General features: G+C 37.8%; 1 protein-coding gene across 1 annotated transcript in view; it reads right to left on the bottom strand.

Annotated features, from left to right (window-relative positions):
• LOC124171162 (ralBP1-associated Eps domain-containing protein 1) overlaps nucleotides 1-15008 on the bottom strand; it is a gene marked incomplete at its 3' end in the record, with an annotated part of 28643 nt that overhangs the window by 3189 nt on the left and 10446 nt on the right. The window contains exons 5-7 of the mRNA XM_046550302.1: nucleotides 12280-12372; nucleotides 10938-11247; nucleotides 4610-4694 (exon numbers count right to left, since the gene is read on the bottom strand). Of these exons, the coding sequence (XP_046406258.1) occupies nucleotides 4610-4694; nucleotides 10938-11247; nucleotides 12280-12372 (488 nt within the window). The remainder of the gene's footprint in view (nucleotides 1-4609; nucleotides 4695-10937; nucleotides 11248-12279; nucleotides 12373-15008) is intronic.

Genomic DNA, 15008 nt, shown 5'->3' with positions numbered 1-15008 from the left:
GTGTATACATCATGCACTGCCAAGGGGTATTTCAAGAGTATTTGGGCTTCAATTAGCCATTCCAACAAAGGGGAAGTCAATAATAATCAAAATAATAACATAAATGGATAATCCATACATGATCATTTTCTGTGCAATTTTAACTTTGACTTCTGTGCCATGATTATTATACCCAATTTTTATTTCATTATCAAGTATACACAATTTTTATTTCATTTGTTGAAAATAAATACTGGCTACTGAACTTTAGGCTTTACAGCAAGCTGATATTATATATTGTCACTCATGCACTTGTGCAACATGCAATCTTTTCTTTTCTAAATGTGACGAGACACATATTCATAAGTAGCTACAGGCTATTAAATGCGTACATAAATATAATGTGTCATTAATTATGTTAATATTATCCTATAAGTATTAATAAATATGTTTCTCTCAGAATAAAAATGTTCTGAGATAAACATTAAATAATAATAATCAAACATCATGGGTAGGAGATAAGTCATATTCTGTTTTGTTACTGCTGCAGTAAAAAAAAATTCTGACAATGCATATTACATGTGTTTAATAAAATTTGCTTTCGAATTATTGAATGGATTTTTATACTTTAATTAAGGCAGATAAGGTTTTCCTTAACACTGCATGGTGTGATACCAATGTAACTAAAGTATACTGTACCCATGCTTTTGCTACAAAATTCTTCTGCTGCGAGGGTTAAGTTGTGTTTTGATCGGAGGGAATTGATAGGGGTATGTCTTTAGTATGGTTTAGTACATTATATTTGGTTGTACTTTTTCGCTATTGCTTGGTGTACTATTTTGCTGGATTGTTGTGGCATTCATTGTAATTTTTCCCACCAGTGATGTACATCTTCCAGTATTATAACCAATTGTTTCTTCCTGGGATTTACATTTTCTGCAATTGCCATTTTTTACATTATTATTGAGTACCGTCATTATTTCTGAAGTCTGACACCGAGCAGTTCTAATTTAGAAATGTTAAGGCATTGTTCCAGTTTGCCCAATATGGCGAGACGTACTAAGATTGCATAGCGTATATTCCCTTTTGTAAGCAATCGCGACACTGTCTGTCTGGATTTCAATGGACTCGAAGTTGTAACAACTTTAATTTCAGAAACATTCTTGAAAAAAATGTCACTGTCTAACTTCCACATGCAACCTCTGTCAATGTACTTACAATCAGATGAGAAATGAGTATAATCCTATCTCCCCTACCTCCTCCTTTTCTGCTAAGTGATATTCTTTCTATGCATGAGTTGGGATGTAATTTTTGGTGTTTGGTCAACTATACTTCAGACATTAGGTTAACATTTTCAAGATCGGTGTGGGTCCAATTAAAATACCAGAGAAATGTCTCAGTGTTGGTATTCCATTAAAGTATAATACATAATATATGTTCCTATTTATATATCATACCCATTTCTCAGTTGTATTCTTGTTTCCAGGGTCCATAATTGACGACAGAAAATGTTAAAGTTTGTTATTAACCCTATAAATTTGAATTATGTTGCATATGTGGATGTTTCCCTAACTATGATTGAGGTACTGTGTGAATTGCATTTTTATGATGGATGTAGCATACGCATAGATTTCTTTGCTGTGTCTATACCAGTTTCATTATTACACTGACTATTAATAGCCATTCTTTATATTGCTCTTTAATTTACATCCTTCCCGCTGCTTTGTGAGTACGTAGTTTACGTTCATATGTTTCTCTATTTTCCTATACAGTACATTTGTTCTTATTCTTTTTCGAGGGTGGGTAGGCATCATCAGTCGATAGTTAGCTGGATTTTCAGTTTCAAGTGTAAAATCAAGATTGAGAGATTTTTAAGGCTTTAGGACGAAATTCACGGCTTACTCATGCTTTTAAGTAGAGATGGGTCGAATACCAGATTTCTCGAATTCGAATATCGAATTCGAATATTAAATCATTGCTCGAATATTCGAATACCTCGAATTTCGAATACCTCGAATACTAAATGATGAATGCTGGAATGTTTGACTCTGTTGCCTATGCAGCAGGCAACACAAGATTTTGGGGAGTAATTTTGATTTCCTTTAAATGATTCGAACAGGAATTTAGCTGATTAATGAATATTTTAATTTTATGGAAACAATTGGGCATATCATTAATTCAACTAACATCGCTTTACCCCCACTTCTGCTGCCAAGTGCTAGCTGACAATCTGAGGCATTTTGCAAAATACAAGCTCTATTCCACCGGATTTTCTTCAGTTATTTTCAGTCCATCTTTGGGAGTTCTCACGAGATAAGAAGATGAATTGGAATTGCTATCAGGGAGAAACCAAATATTTTGAGAAAATATCCCTTTGTCTGGGACTGTAACAATAAAGATTTATAGCACCACTCATTAATTGTAACTTGATATATGCTTTCGGAAAAAAATACCGCATCAACTTCCGAGAAGCTCTGCTGCTCATATCGAGTTTCGCCAGAATGCTAAGTCTCCGTCCTATTTTGACATTTATTTCTTTGCGTAAAATGCTTAAATAAACTCAGAAATACGTCGTGTTTGGTCTTATTCTTTTTGAAATTACGCGAACATTACTAATATTTCAATCCAATAAAGGTGTAGTATCAACTGGCGAAAGTCATTGTTAGAGACCTTTTGTGCTAATAGATGACTCATGCAGCGGTTGACCTCCACAGAAATGGGGAACCTCGAAGCTGGTAGGAAAAAAAAGGTCAGTGGGGGAGAAAAGGGAGGGCCCGAAACACGTTTCTATTGTTCTCGCGTATTTTTTCGAAGCTAAGGTCTTCGTAATATGATCCCTGCGCGAGCTGTGACCTTTTTTTTTATTTCGAAGAAGAGGAAAGCCTCAGAAGGGGGGGGGGCTAGTGCTGAATGGAGAGGGATACCGGATCTTGGGAAATGCGCTAATATAAGTATCCCAAGGTACTCACACAGCAGTCGACCTCCATAAATGTGGAACTTCGAAGCAGGTAGCCAGAAAAAGGTCAGTGGGTAAGAAAAGGGGGGAGGGCGTGAAACACGTTTTTATTGTTCTCGTAACTCGATATTTGTTTCGAAGCAGGGGTCTTCGTAATGCGATCCCTGCGCAAGCTGGGACCTTTTGTTTGATTTCGGAGAAGAGGAAAGCGTCAGAGTGGGTGAGGCGAGTGCTGAATGGAGGGGGATAGCGGATCGTGGGAAATGCCCTAAGGTTGCTATCCCACGGCACTGAGGTTCTCCTGGTGGGGGGAATCGGGGATTTTCGGATTTTTTCACTTGACCATTTTCGGTTCCCCTCGTCGAACTCTTTTCACCGCTAAAATCCACGAATTTGATGTAATTCGTCAACTTGCGTAAAACGGCGCTGCGAGCACTAAATGACTACAGTTCTCTACATTTTTCCGAGTCAACTACCAACGACGTGCGTGCGACAGTGTATGACGCGAAATTCAAAGTATTCGAGGTATTCGAGGCGGTACTTTTCGCATAACTATTCGAAACCTCGAATATCGAATACTTTCCAATATTCGAGGTATTCGAGTATTCGCGGATACTATTCGCACATCTCTACTTTTAAGGTTTTCAAGGTTGAGTAGGAACTCTGCGAGTCCTATGTTAAAATGAATGAGTATGGTAGGAGAGGGAGATCTAAGGTGCAATTTTGACTCACACTATGATTCCTCAAGTTCGCAAACTTAATCACATGATTTTCATCCCAAATAATGAATCATATGTTTGTAATGCAAGAAAAGCAAACTTCTAATGCCCAATGCCACAAAAATACCACCTACCAACATAAAAAAAGAAATGCTTCCTTACAAATTAAGTATTCACCAAAATATTGCTCTTAATGGCAACTCTATAATTGTCAAAATCAAAATGATAGCTTTTCAGTATTGAGTATGTTATGTACATGGTAATGGATTCTCCCAGTTTTCAATTTAGAGGTTTTTTTCTTTCAGATATTGTATTCATCTATACAAATAGAAAATATGTATATAAAAATCATATTAAATTTAGATTTTTTCAAACCTTCAGCATAATGTATTAACAGAAAATTTGGTTATTCAAATTTTATATGTTGCATTGATTTTCTAATACAGTAAGTCCTTGCCATACGAACAAGATGCATTCCGAGAGCTTTTTCGTAAGTTGAAAAACCAAAGCAAGGCAATGAAAAGTGCAGTTATCCTGAAACACTGCAATGCAATTTTGCATTAACTCACAATGGTGACAAACTGATCTTGCTGCACATGCGACACGACTGGAGCTGATAAAATTTCACCACCAGCAGGAAGGAAAAATACGCAAAGTGCTGAACAGTTCCAGACTTCTCAACGGTTTAATTAATGCATACTTGGTTCAAACTACGCTCAAAATTAAATTCCTCTACGCCGCACTGTGTTGCGTCGGCCCACCTCAAAGATGCCAAATTTTAAATTTCAGCCACGATTCAATTTTTGAATGTCTTATCTCTGAAAGTTCTTAACAATTAAACAATAACAACTCAAATGCTCCTAAGAAGAGGACTCACTGTATCCTCTAATACATAAGAATAAGCTACCATGCAAGCAATACTCAATTGAACAACACAATTTACATTAAAACATACCTGACACCAAGGCTGTTGAAATCTGCAGCATTTGACAGAAGATTTGAGGTAATTGGTGGTGGTGGAATGGCTCCTGGTCCGGGAACTATATTTCCACATACAAATAAGAAATGAAAATGCAAGTCACTTGTAGATTAAAATAAAAAACATACTGACAGGAGGAAAAAGAAATTATGAAATAATTGAAAAATAGTTCTACATGGGAACCCTCAAAAGAATGCCATCATGTCTTTTATGTTATAGGTTAAAGTAGTTGCAACTGCTCAGAATAATTATATGGTGGTTTCTCCTTGCCTTCAACATCGCCATACAACAGCCATATAAGAAAATGTTGACAATCCTACAGAAACATGAGTTTTGCTCTGGTGACAACTGTAGTCTCCACCTTCACTCACATGAAGAAGTGCTACTGCCCACTCCTGCGGGTGCTGGGAATCATTCAGTGTCCATTATAGTGACAACTCTTGGGAACAGAGAAATCACTTGCATTAGTGAACTGTTGTTATTAACAAAGGTAGTTAAATGATCCCAAAAAAGCACTCCACAGGCATTACTACACCTGTTTTTGCTGCGAGGCAAAAATTGCTGCGTGATAGCTCTTATTAACCATACTTTTAAACATTTCATTCAATAATGATCATACACACAATTTATCATGAAATCATACGTGATTATGTTGGACATCATTTGCTGTGGCATTATGAAGTCGAACTTAAACAGTTCCAGCATCAGACACATACTGAAACGCACATTTATGTGGTGTTGTTACCCTGAGTTCTTGGATGCTCCAAATACGTCACTACTGCTTGCTATGGCAATGCATCAGAATATTAGAAACTAAAACTTTGGAAACCGTTCAAAAATTCATTCATCCTATCTTTCTGAATATGTTGTAGTTAACACGATGTGTGGTGGATGCAATGGGTCACATAATGAGCAGGATGAAATTTTAGGGGATACATATCGTTGCATGTGAGAAATGGAATTCCATATTTTTCAGGTTAACGGCAGAATAAAGGAGAAAATAATCTTCACCTGCTGTAAGACTGCCTCTACAAATGGTCAACCTGAGCCTTTCAAAATAGCTGACTTCAACGGAGTTTGAATCACGGATTCTAATAAAACCAGTACTAACGCATGTAAAAGCATACTATTTACATCAATTATCCTGAGTGCCAATGTGTGGAACTTGATTTAATAGAAAGATAACTGATACATTGAAGTCCACACTCAGCACAGCATTTAAGTTTTGTCAAAGTTCATGCAACCTGATGCAATATCATTGGAAGTAGTGCCCACAAGCAGCAGCAGCATGCACTTTTGGATACAAATACTGACTTCTACTGACTTTGCTACCTGCTGCTGCAGAAAAATTAACAATCACAGACTCGATGACGGACAAAAAATGAACCAAATTTTGTTGGCTCCAGTTTCCCGGCCGCACTTGGGTTGACCATAACTCCTGCTTCAACTAGTTTGTTTTATTTGTCCTATGGAGGCATTACTAGCCCTGGAAACATCTATTATTATCTTAATGGTATGTCATACTTACATCACAGAAGGCATGGACAAAATTAATGAACAATGAAATACGTACACTAGTAATGAATTAAGGAGCTAACAAATAATATGGCCATAATGAAAATTTGAATGCTGTAGTGGGTGGAAAACTTGCAGCTGTAGTAGCACTTAATGCCAGAGATGCAGCGTATGAATACACAGTCAACCTGTCATAAATACAAATGATGTAGGTGTGGAATCAAGCCATTATTGCTACAATAAATTTATTTAATAAAATCATAGGGTTCCTTGGCTATCCCTCGCTAAATCAAGATTGTTGCTATATCCCATACTCATTACAAGGAGTTTCCACAATATTAGCCAGCAGTCTTTTGTAACCAATTCTGGAGTTCTTCACAGGTTTTGGCATCTTTTGATTGGCCTACCTTACCCAGGGATAGACCAATACTCCCTCAGAACACCATTGTCTTTTGTCCACGACAGTTTATTTGACAACTTGCTTTTATCACAGCTAACCTCCATATCAAGTGGTCAACCCAACATGTGAAACAGAGTGGATGCACTCAGTGGAAGAGAAAGCTGGAGAAACAGACAAACGCTGGTTGATTTGAGGTTTTTGTATTAGGAATGACCCTATAAATTTTCTTCCCCTCCAACCTGCTCGATTATTTATGTACACACCCTCAGAACCCTTTATCTTCATGGTCTGTACCCGGAATGCCAAACAATGTGGTATCTACTGGTTTATTCTTGATCTTAATTATAATTACCCATTCCAATATTCTACAGGAAATTTTTCGTGCGCATTCAGGTGCTCTTTTTGAAGATGATTCCCACTCCAGCATTGCCTTTTACAGATCCTTCACGTATAATCCTGAAGCTCCATTAGAGTCCCTCTTCAGACCACTTCATTTAGCCAATTTCTTCTCTACTTGTTGAAATCACATATGCCAGTCAAACCACCAGTATCATCCAACATCTGCCAGCTGCTTTAACTATTATGATTTTTCAGTCAACTTTTAGAGCTTGCCAATCACCCAACTCGAGTTATTCCTAATTTTGTCTTTCTCTTAAAATTTCCAACAATTAAGGAGATAAAAATTTTTTGCTTCACAAGAATTCATCATCATGATTGATCAGATACATAGAGATTTGAGAAAATCGGTATCCTTTTTTGTCTACAAGGGTCAAAATCTTTGGATGGCTGATTCCTTTTTAGTCTATCAAAATCTTTGGATGGAGGCTGGCAGCAGCTGAGGGTGGTTGCAATCCACACATAATATCATTCTGAGAGCACTGATGGTAAAAAGTCCATAAAAGATCAAGACCACTGTCCCTGGTTGCATCACTAATCAAGTGAGGCATTAGAGAGCAGCATCATTTCTAGAACATCAGCATAAGGACTGTGCAAGACTCTCGACCACCCAAGAATCTCAGGATTCAAGACAAGAATTTCATTTCTCGGCATTGGCTAGACGAGACTCTTGGTGCGGTGAGTCTTTCGCCTGGGTCGAGCGAGAGTCATGACGAGACTCGAGAAATTTCGACCCATCAAGACTTCTCTACACCCATCAAGACTCTCGGGAAAGGCGAGAATTTCAAAAGAGGATCACTATTAGCCGACAATAGAGTTTACAATGGTATCTTTTACGTATTTGTTAGAGATGTGCGAATAGTATCCGCGAATACTCGAATACCTCGAATACTAGAAAGTATTCGATATTCGAGGTTTCGAATAGTTATGCGAAAAGTACCGCCTCGAATACTTTGAATTTCGCGTCGTACACTGTCGCACGCACGTCGTTGGTAGCTGACTCGGAAAGATGAAGAGAAATCTAGTGTTTTACAGAGTCCTCTATATTGCCATATAATAACTACGAAGTTGAGAAAGTAGTGTTGAGAGAGCAATCTAGAGGACTCCGGTCTTTTACTGCATGCAGCGCCGTTTTAGGCAAGTTGACGAACTACATCAAATTCGCGGGTTAGAGTAGTGAAAATAGTTCGACGTGGGTTCGTAAATTGATCCGGGTGAAAAAATCCGAAAATCCCTGGTTTCCCCCCCCAGGAAAACCTCAGTGCCGTGGGATAGTAACTAAGTAGCACAATTCCAAAAATCCGCTTCCCCCTCCATCCATCAGCCCTCGGGCCCTCCTCCCAACGCTTTCCTCCTCTTCGAAATCAAACAAAATGCCCCTAGCTTGCGCAGGTTTCGTATAAATGAGACGAAGTGTTTACCATGTGTCATTTATGGCTAATAAGGACAGGCACTTAGTTTAAATCTCTTCCAGGAGATGAAACTACCATAGGGAGAAACTCAGTTCCGCGGGATAGTAACATTGGCGCATTTCCCACAATCTGCTATCCCCTCCATTCAGCACTCGCCTCACCCACTCTGACGCTTTCCTCTTCTCGGAAATCAAACAAAAGATCCTCACTCACGTAGGGATCGTATTACGAAGACCTTAGCTTCGAAAAAAATATCAAGTTACATGAAAACAATAAAGAGGTGTCTCATGCCCTCCCCCCTTTTCTAACCCACTGAACTTTTTCTGCCTACCTGCTTCGAAGTTCCCCATTTCTGGAGGTCAACTGCTGCATGAGTACCGTGGGATAGTTACATTAGCGCATTTCCCAAGATCCGCTATCCCCCTCCATTCAGCACTAGACCCCCCCTCTGAGGCTTTCCTCTTCTCAGAAATAAAAAAAGGTCCCAGCTCGTGCAGGGATCATATTACGAAGACCTTAGCTTCGAAAAAAAATCGAGTTATACGAGAACAAAAGAAATGTGTTTCGCACCCCCCCCCCTTTTCTCACCCATTGACCTTTTTCAGCCTGCCTGCTTCTAAGTTTCTAGTTTCTGGAGGTCAACTGCTGCATGAATCACCTATTAGCCCAAAAGGTGTCTAACAATGACTTTCGGCAATTGATATTACACCTTTGTTGGAATTAAAATATTAGTAATGTGCGCGTAATTTAAAAAAGAACAAGACCAAACGCGATGCATTTCTGACTTTATTTAAGCATTTTACGCGAGGAAATAAATGTCAAAATAGGACGGGGACTTGGCATTCTGGCGAGACTCGATATGAGCAGCAGAGCTTCTTGGAAGTTACAATTTATGAGTGGTGCTATAAATCTTTATTGTTACAGTCCAAGACGAAGGGATATTTTCTCAGGATATTTGGTTTCTCCCTTATAGCAATTCCAATTCATCTTCTTATCTCGTGAGAACTACCGAAGATGGACCGAAAATAATAGAAGAAGAAGAAAATCCGGTGGAGAAGCGCGTGTATTTTGCAAAACACCTCGGATTGTCCGCTAGCACTTGACAACAGGAGTGGGGGTAAAGCAAGCTACCTGTTGAAAATAAGAAGTTGGATGTAGCCGAGTATCAGATGGGCGTGCCGCTGAAATGGCATTTGGTAGATAAGAATGTATACATCAGACAGAAATCCATCGTAGCAGTGTAAATGCCGAGACGGCATGCAATCATTTTCGCAAGTTGGTGTGTCCCCTTGGAATGTTTGAAAGAGATGTTAGTTGAATCAATTATATGCCCAATTGTTTCCATAAAATTAAAATATTCCATTAATCAGCTAAATTCCTGTTCGAATCCTTTAAAGGAAATCAAAATTACTCCCCAAAATCTTGTGCTTCTTGCTGCATAGGCAACCGAGTCAAACATTCCAGCATTCATCATTTAGTATTCGAGGCATTTGAAATTCGAGGTATTCGAATATTTGAGCAATGATTTAATATTCGAAATCGATATTCGAGTTCGAGAAATCTGCTATTCGACCCAGTTCTAGTATTTGTTAACAAAATAAAAATAGTTCCTTCAGTGGGTTTCCTTATGCATTCATTACTTTAGTGCACCGTCAAGTTATAAGGATATCCTCACAGGTGACCTTCCCATCAAATTTAAATAGACTCTCAACGAGTTATAATTATCGAAATTGATAGCAGATGGACTATGGAAGTTGCCTCAACAGAATTATAGCTTCAGCTCCATAAAATAATCGCTTGTGGCTTAAAAGAGTCAGAAAAGTTACCATGCCGATCTGTGGTTTAAAAAGTTCAATAACCACGAGCATTTTTGAAGGAAAATCGGAAAACTTGTTGCATCATTAACTTGTTGAGAGACTATTTAAATTTGATGGGAAGGTCACCTGTGAGGATATCCTTCCTTACAACTTGACGGCACAGTAAAATAATGGATGCATAAGACAACTCAGTGAGCGAAATATTTTTATTTTGTTAACAAATCCATAAAAGATACCATTTTAAACTCTATTGTTGACTGATGGTGATCCTCATTTGAAATACTCGCCTTTCCCGAGAATCTTGATGGGTGTCGAGAAGTCTTGAAGGGTCGAGATTACTCGAGTCTCGTCAAGACTCTTGAGACTATCGCCGTGCCGAGAGTCTCGTCCCGACAATGCCGAGAAATGAAATTCTCGTCTCGACCACTGAGACAAGACTCTTGCACAGCACTAGTCAGCATGCCACAAATGAGCCTTATTAATTTGCTCCAAAATAAAAGTAAAACAATTACTATCAGGACAATGCACTAATGATGGATGACTCCTTTCAGACTTGGCTCAATTTTTTCTGATTATTCGTATTTCTCCAGTGTGTTGAAGAAAAATTTCATGATATTTGATGGTGCCCAACTTTCTTATTCCCTAGTTATTGCCTATGAAACTTATCAGCCCATTTATTAATTTCATTGAATTCTTACACTCCAACACCCCGGAGACTAAACATTTTACTCAGTGGATGGGGTTAGAATGAGATTCTGACTCACCTGCATACTTCTTTGGCTGGGGCCGCTGAATGGGACGAATATCCCCAGAATCTATAGACGAGACAGCAGCAGAACCTTTCTTTGGACTTGTCCTATCACTGGAAGCTGTTGCTGATGATGCCGAGTTCCCAGCAGACCCTGATGCATTTGAATAGCCTTGAGCATGCTCCTGACTCATTGCATCAGCAGTCTTACGTGGTGATCGTGGAGGCACTGCAGAGGATAAGCCCGCCTCTTCATCATTACCAGATGGCAGGGCTTGTAAATCAGGAGTTATTCTTAAAGGAACAGGATGCAAAATTTTGGGATCCTGCAAAGACCATGAAGATAGGAGTTTAAACATAACATGTATATAAAAAAGGTAAATATTGACATTGTTATTAACATTAACATTATTATTAAGTAATCATTGCATGCATTTATATCAGGCTCAAAATTAAAGATACACAGCAAGGACTCAATACTTTTTATTCTCCCCATTTCCCATTAAATCACTATGAAAGGGATACATCACATAGAAAATTATAATTTCCTATAGAAAATCAAGAAAAAAGTGTATAAAGTTTAATGCCAACAGAATTTTCATATACATTCTTTAATTCTGATTTCTGTGCAAGGCTAAAGGTCACAAAAAGACACAATCTTATGGTGGTGAAGAATTTTGAGGTGAAATTATAAGTAAAATAATTAACAAGTGAAAAGAGACTGTTTTCCTAAGTGGAGCCCAAGTTAGGACATTGCCATAAGAAGATACAATTATAATAGAGGTTCACTTCTGAAGAGGTTTTCCTCAATGTATCTAACATATATGGGAAGGGCCTGGGACCAGGGCTACGACTTTGTTATAAGGATGTTTTCATAAAATTTTGCTGTATGGAGGTTTGTAACATAGGTGTTTTACTGTAATATGTTTCTGGAATTAGTATGTATTGACTTCATATAGAATAGCATTATTACGGGTTATGTTAACTTCTCAGTAACTGCATTCCAATCTAGTGAAATGAATTGTTGCACTCAACCAATTCCTTCATATTTGATATGATAAATATGACTGGTTTACACGGTGATAACCTTTTGCTAACATTCTCCCCAATTATAATCTGCCAATAGTCATGAGTGTCTAGAAGTTAGATAACAATTTGGAGATGGAAGGAAAACGATAAATGATGCCCTTAAAGTATACATACCAGAATAAATCAAATTGATCATCTAATTCCAAAAATTATAAGCAATGCCATACTTTGCACTCAGTCAAAACTGTGGTACCCCATGATTACTGTGAAGACCATTGACTCAAGGCGGTTTTGTGATATGATAATAAAATAAATGGCATATACAATACCTGCTCCACAGCTGCCTTATGGAAATCGAAGTTAACAGGCTTGGGCCCAGGAGATGAGACAGAGCTGGTGGGTGAGTCCACAAATTTGGTCCACTGAAAAGAGTAAATAGGAGCAATGATTTACAAAAATAAAAATTAGAATACAAAAAAGTAAACACAGGAAAGTATATTTCCTTGGCTCTAAATCAGAGTGTATAGAAGCCTTAAATAATTGCAAGACGCAATTTAGTAGCTGTATCTCTCTATGCTATATATTCATAAATTACTAGTCAATATCCCTCAAAACAACCTATTTGGACATTAGAATCATACGTTGGTAAAAATTACCAAAAGACAACACAAACACCCTGGCCCTGGAAAGGAATAACATACGAGAGACTTGAATCAACTTCAGGCTCAACAGGTAAGCACCACCACTAACAATTAGACTCACAACCCAAAGTGACAATAGAGATATTAATGGTTTCTATTTCTCCATTTCATGACCTTTATTCCTCAGGAATAATACAGGTTTCATGACCTTAATTCTACATCAAAAATACAGGATTGATTCCTACCCTAGCATCTTAATGTGGCCAAGCCTAAATATTTCCTCGCGTGTGACATCTCCACCACACAAAATCTCTAATTTTATATGTTAATTATGATAACTCCTATTCCGTGCCCTAAAGTTTCATGTCCCATGGAAATTGGGCCCCAGATTTTCATAAATTTTGTCTCAAAGTTTAAACCTTCAACTAGCACTCCTCACACCAGTAGTAGTGGCTGCATGGCTGCCTAACTGCAGTCCTAATTACCCCATTCAAAGGAGGGTAGATAATCCATCCATGGCCAAGAAAATCCATACTTTCATCAGAAGGTGCAATCATCCTGGGTTTGTAATGGTCTTCTCTCACTAATTTTACTCAGCCACATCTCTAAGTTAACAATTCAAGGTCAATGACCACCCCAACATCTAAATATGCAAGGGAATAATGACCTTTGGAGCAGCCGGCTTCTATATTCATAAGGGGACTTCTTGCGACTCATTTTTGCTCAACCTATTATCAAAGAAAATAAGTCAAGGTCACTCACCACCCCAATTTCTATAAGGATGCCAAAGATGCAATTTTTTCTTTGAATGACAATTTCAGGAAACATATATGTAGTGTCATTGATTCCCTCTTTCACAGGAAGGTACAGGCTCACAAAGAGTTCGAAATTTTGTAAGGATAATATTTCAGAGGAACTTATATCATAATGAGGACTCGTCATTTTCACTCACCTGGACATACCGTGACTTTTTCCAAGAGAATTTAATAGCTTAAAACTTGCATTACCAGAAATTTTCAAGGGGACAGAAAAGTTCCAAAAATAGCAATAGCAAGGTGAATAGAATGGCAGGAGATATAACACAACAGTTTCAGAGACACATTTACCACGTTGCGGACCAATCACGGAGATCTTGGTGTTTTGTGTGCCGAACACTAAGAACCAGTCACAGAGATTTCTGTGTTTTTTTCTGAGATAACAAAAATTATTCTGCTTCTTTTAATATTAGTTACTTATATATTTGCTTCCGGTGTATTTGAGAATGATTTAGATTAGTTATACACCATTCTAATTTTGAATTTCTAAGTACAGCAGAACTTGGATAATGCGAACATCAAGGAACCAGTTAAAAACTTCGAATTATTCAAAAATTCGAATTAAAGAAGTCCTTACCTAATAGGTCCAAAACAATAAAATTCATATTTCCAATCAAAACTCTTTATTAAATTGACACTCTTGAAATATAAGTACTTTAATGAACACCTAGGAAGGGTGCAAGGGTACAATGACCTTGTAGATGACGCGGCTTTGTTTGGATACTGCCCAGGGTTAAAACGGTCGGCGTGGCAGACGGTCGTGGAAGGGTGAGTCATCAGATTCTATGCTGGCACACATTTTGTCGAACGCAAACCTTTTGACAATAGTGCTAGTAAAGCATATTTTCCATTAGATTCACAAATATTTTGAGTCTCAGATTAATTTGACACACCAAAAATTCGAATTACCATAAATAAAATTCAAATTATCCACAATTTTTAGCATTGTTTGAATACAAAATACAAGAGACCAAGATAAATATTCAAATTAAGGAATATTTTGAATTAAAGAAGACCAAATTATCCAGTTATTTATACTGTGTTTTCACTGTATTTTTAAGTGAACCTAATTCCTTTAGAGATCTATTACATGCATGAATAAAAGTTCACTAAGCCGTACTGTGAGAAAAAAAACTCTTAAGAACTTTAAGGACATCAGCCAGAGATACGCGTAAACGTGCAAAAGAAAGGGGATCCGCAAACGACAGCTATTATTTGAACAGACAGTCACTCAGTCAAAGAAAGTGAAGGAGGAGAATGAAGAGTTTTTTGTAGCTACTACTGAAGCATTTTTAAATGCTGGAATAAGTCTAGAGAAACTTGATAACAAAAAATTCAGGAATGCCTTTCGAAGTACATACATGAAGGGTAGTGGGGATTTGCCATTTGCCAATCGTATTCGCCAAGAATACATCCCAATTATGGGGTAAAAGAAGCAGGAAGAGCTTAAATATACTGTAATTGTTAATCAATGCAATGAAACTGAAAACATTTCAGTACTATTTGGTCAACTTTTGCTCTAGCCTTCCTCACAGAGTGAAGAGTTCACAGTGAACTTCTTCTTGCTTTCTCTATAATATTAGTGAAGTAAGTACAGTGGAA

This window comes from Ischnura elegans, chromosome X (genome assembly GCF_921293095.1).
Source record: "Ischnura elegans chromosome X, ioIscEleg1.1, whole genome shotgun sequence".
In the NCBI taxonomy this organism is placed as follows: Eukaryota; Metazoa; Arthropoda; class Insecta; order Odonata; family Coenagrionidae; genus Ischnura; species Ischnura elegans.
This window is presented reverse-complemented; position numbering and strand designations above follow the sequence as displayed.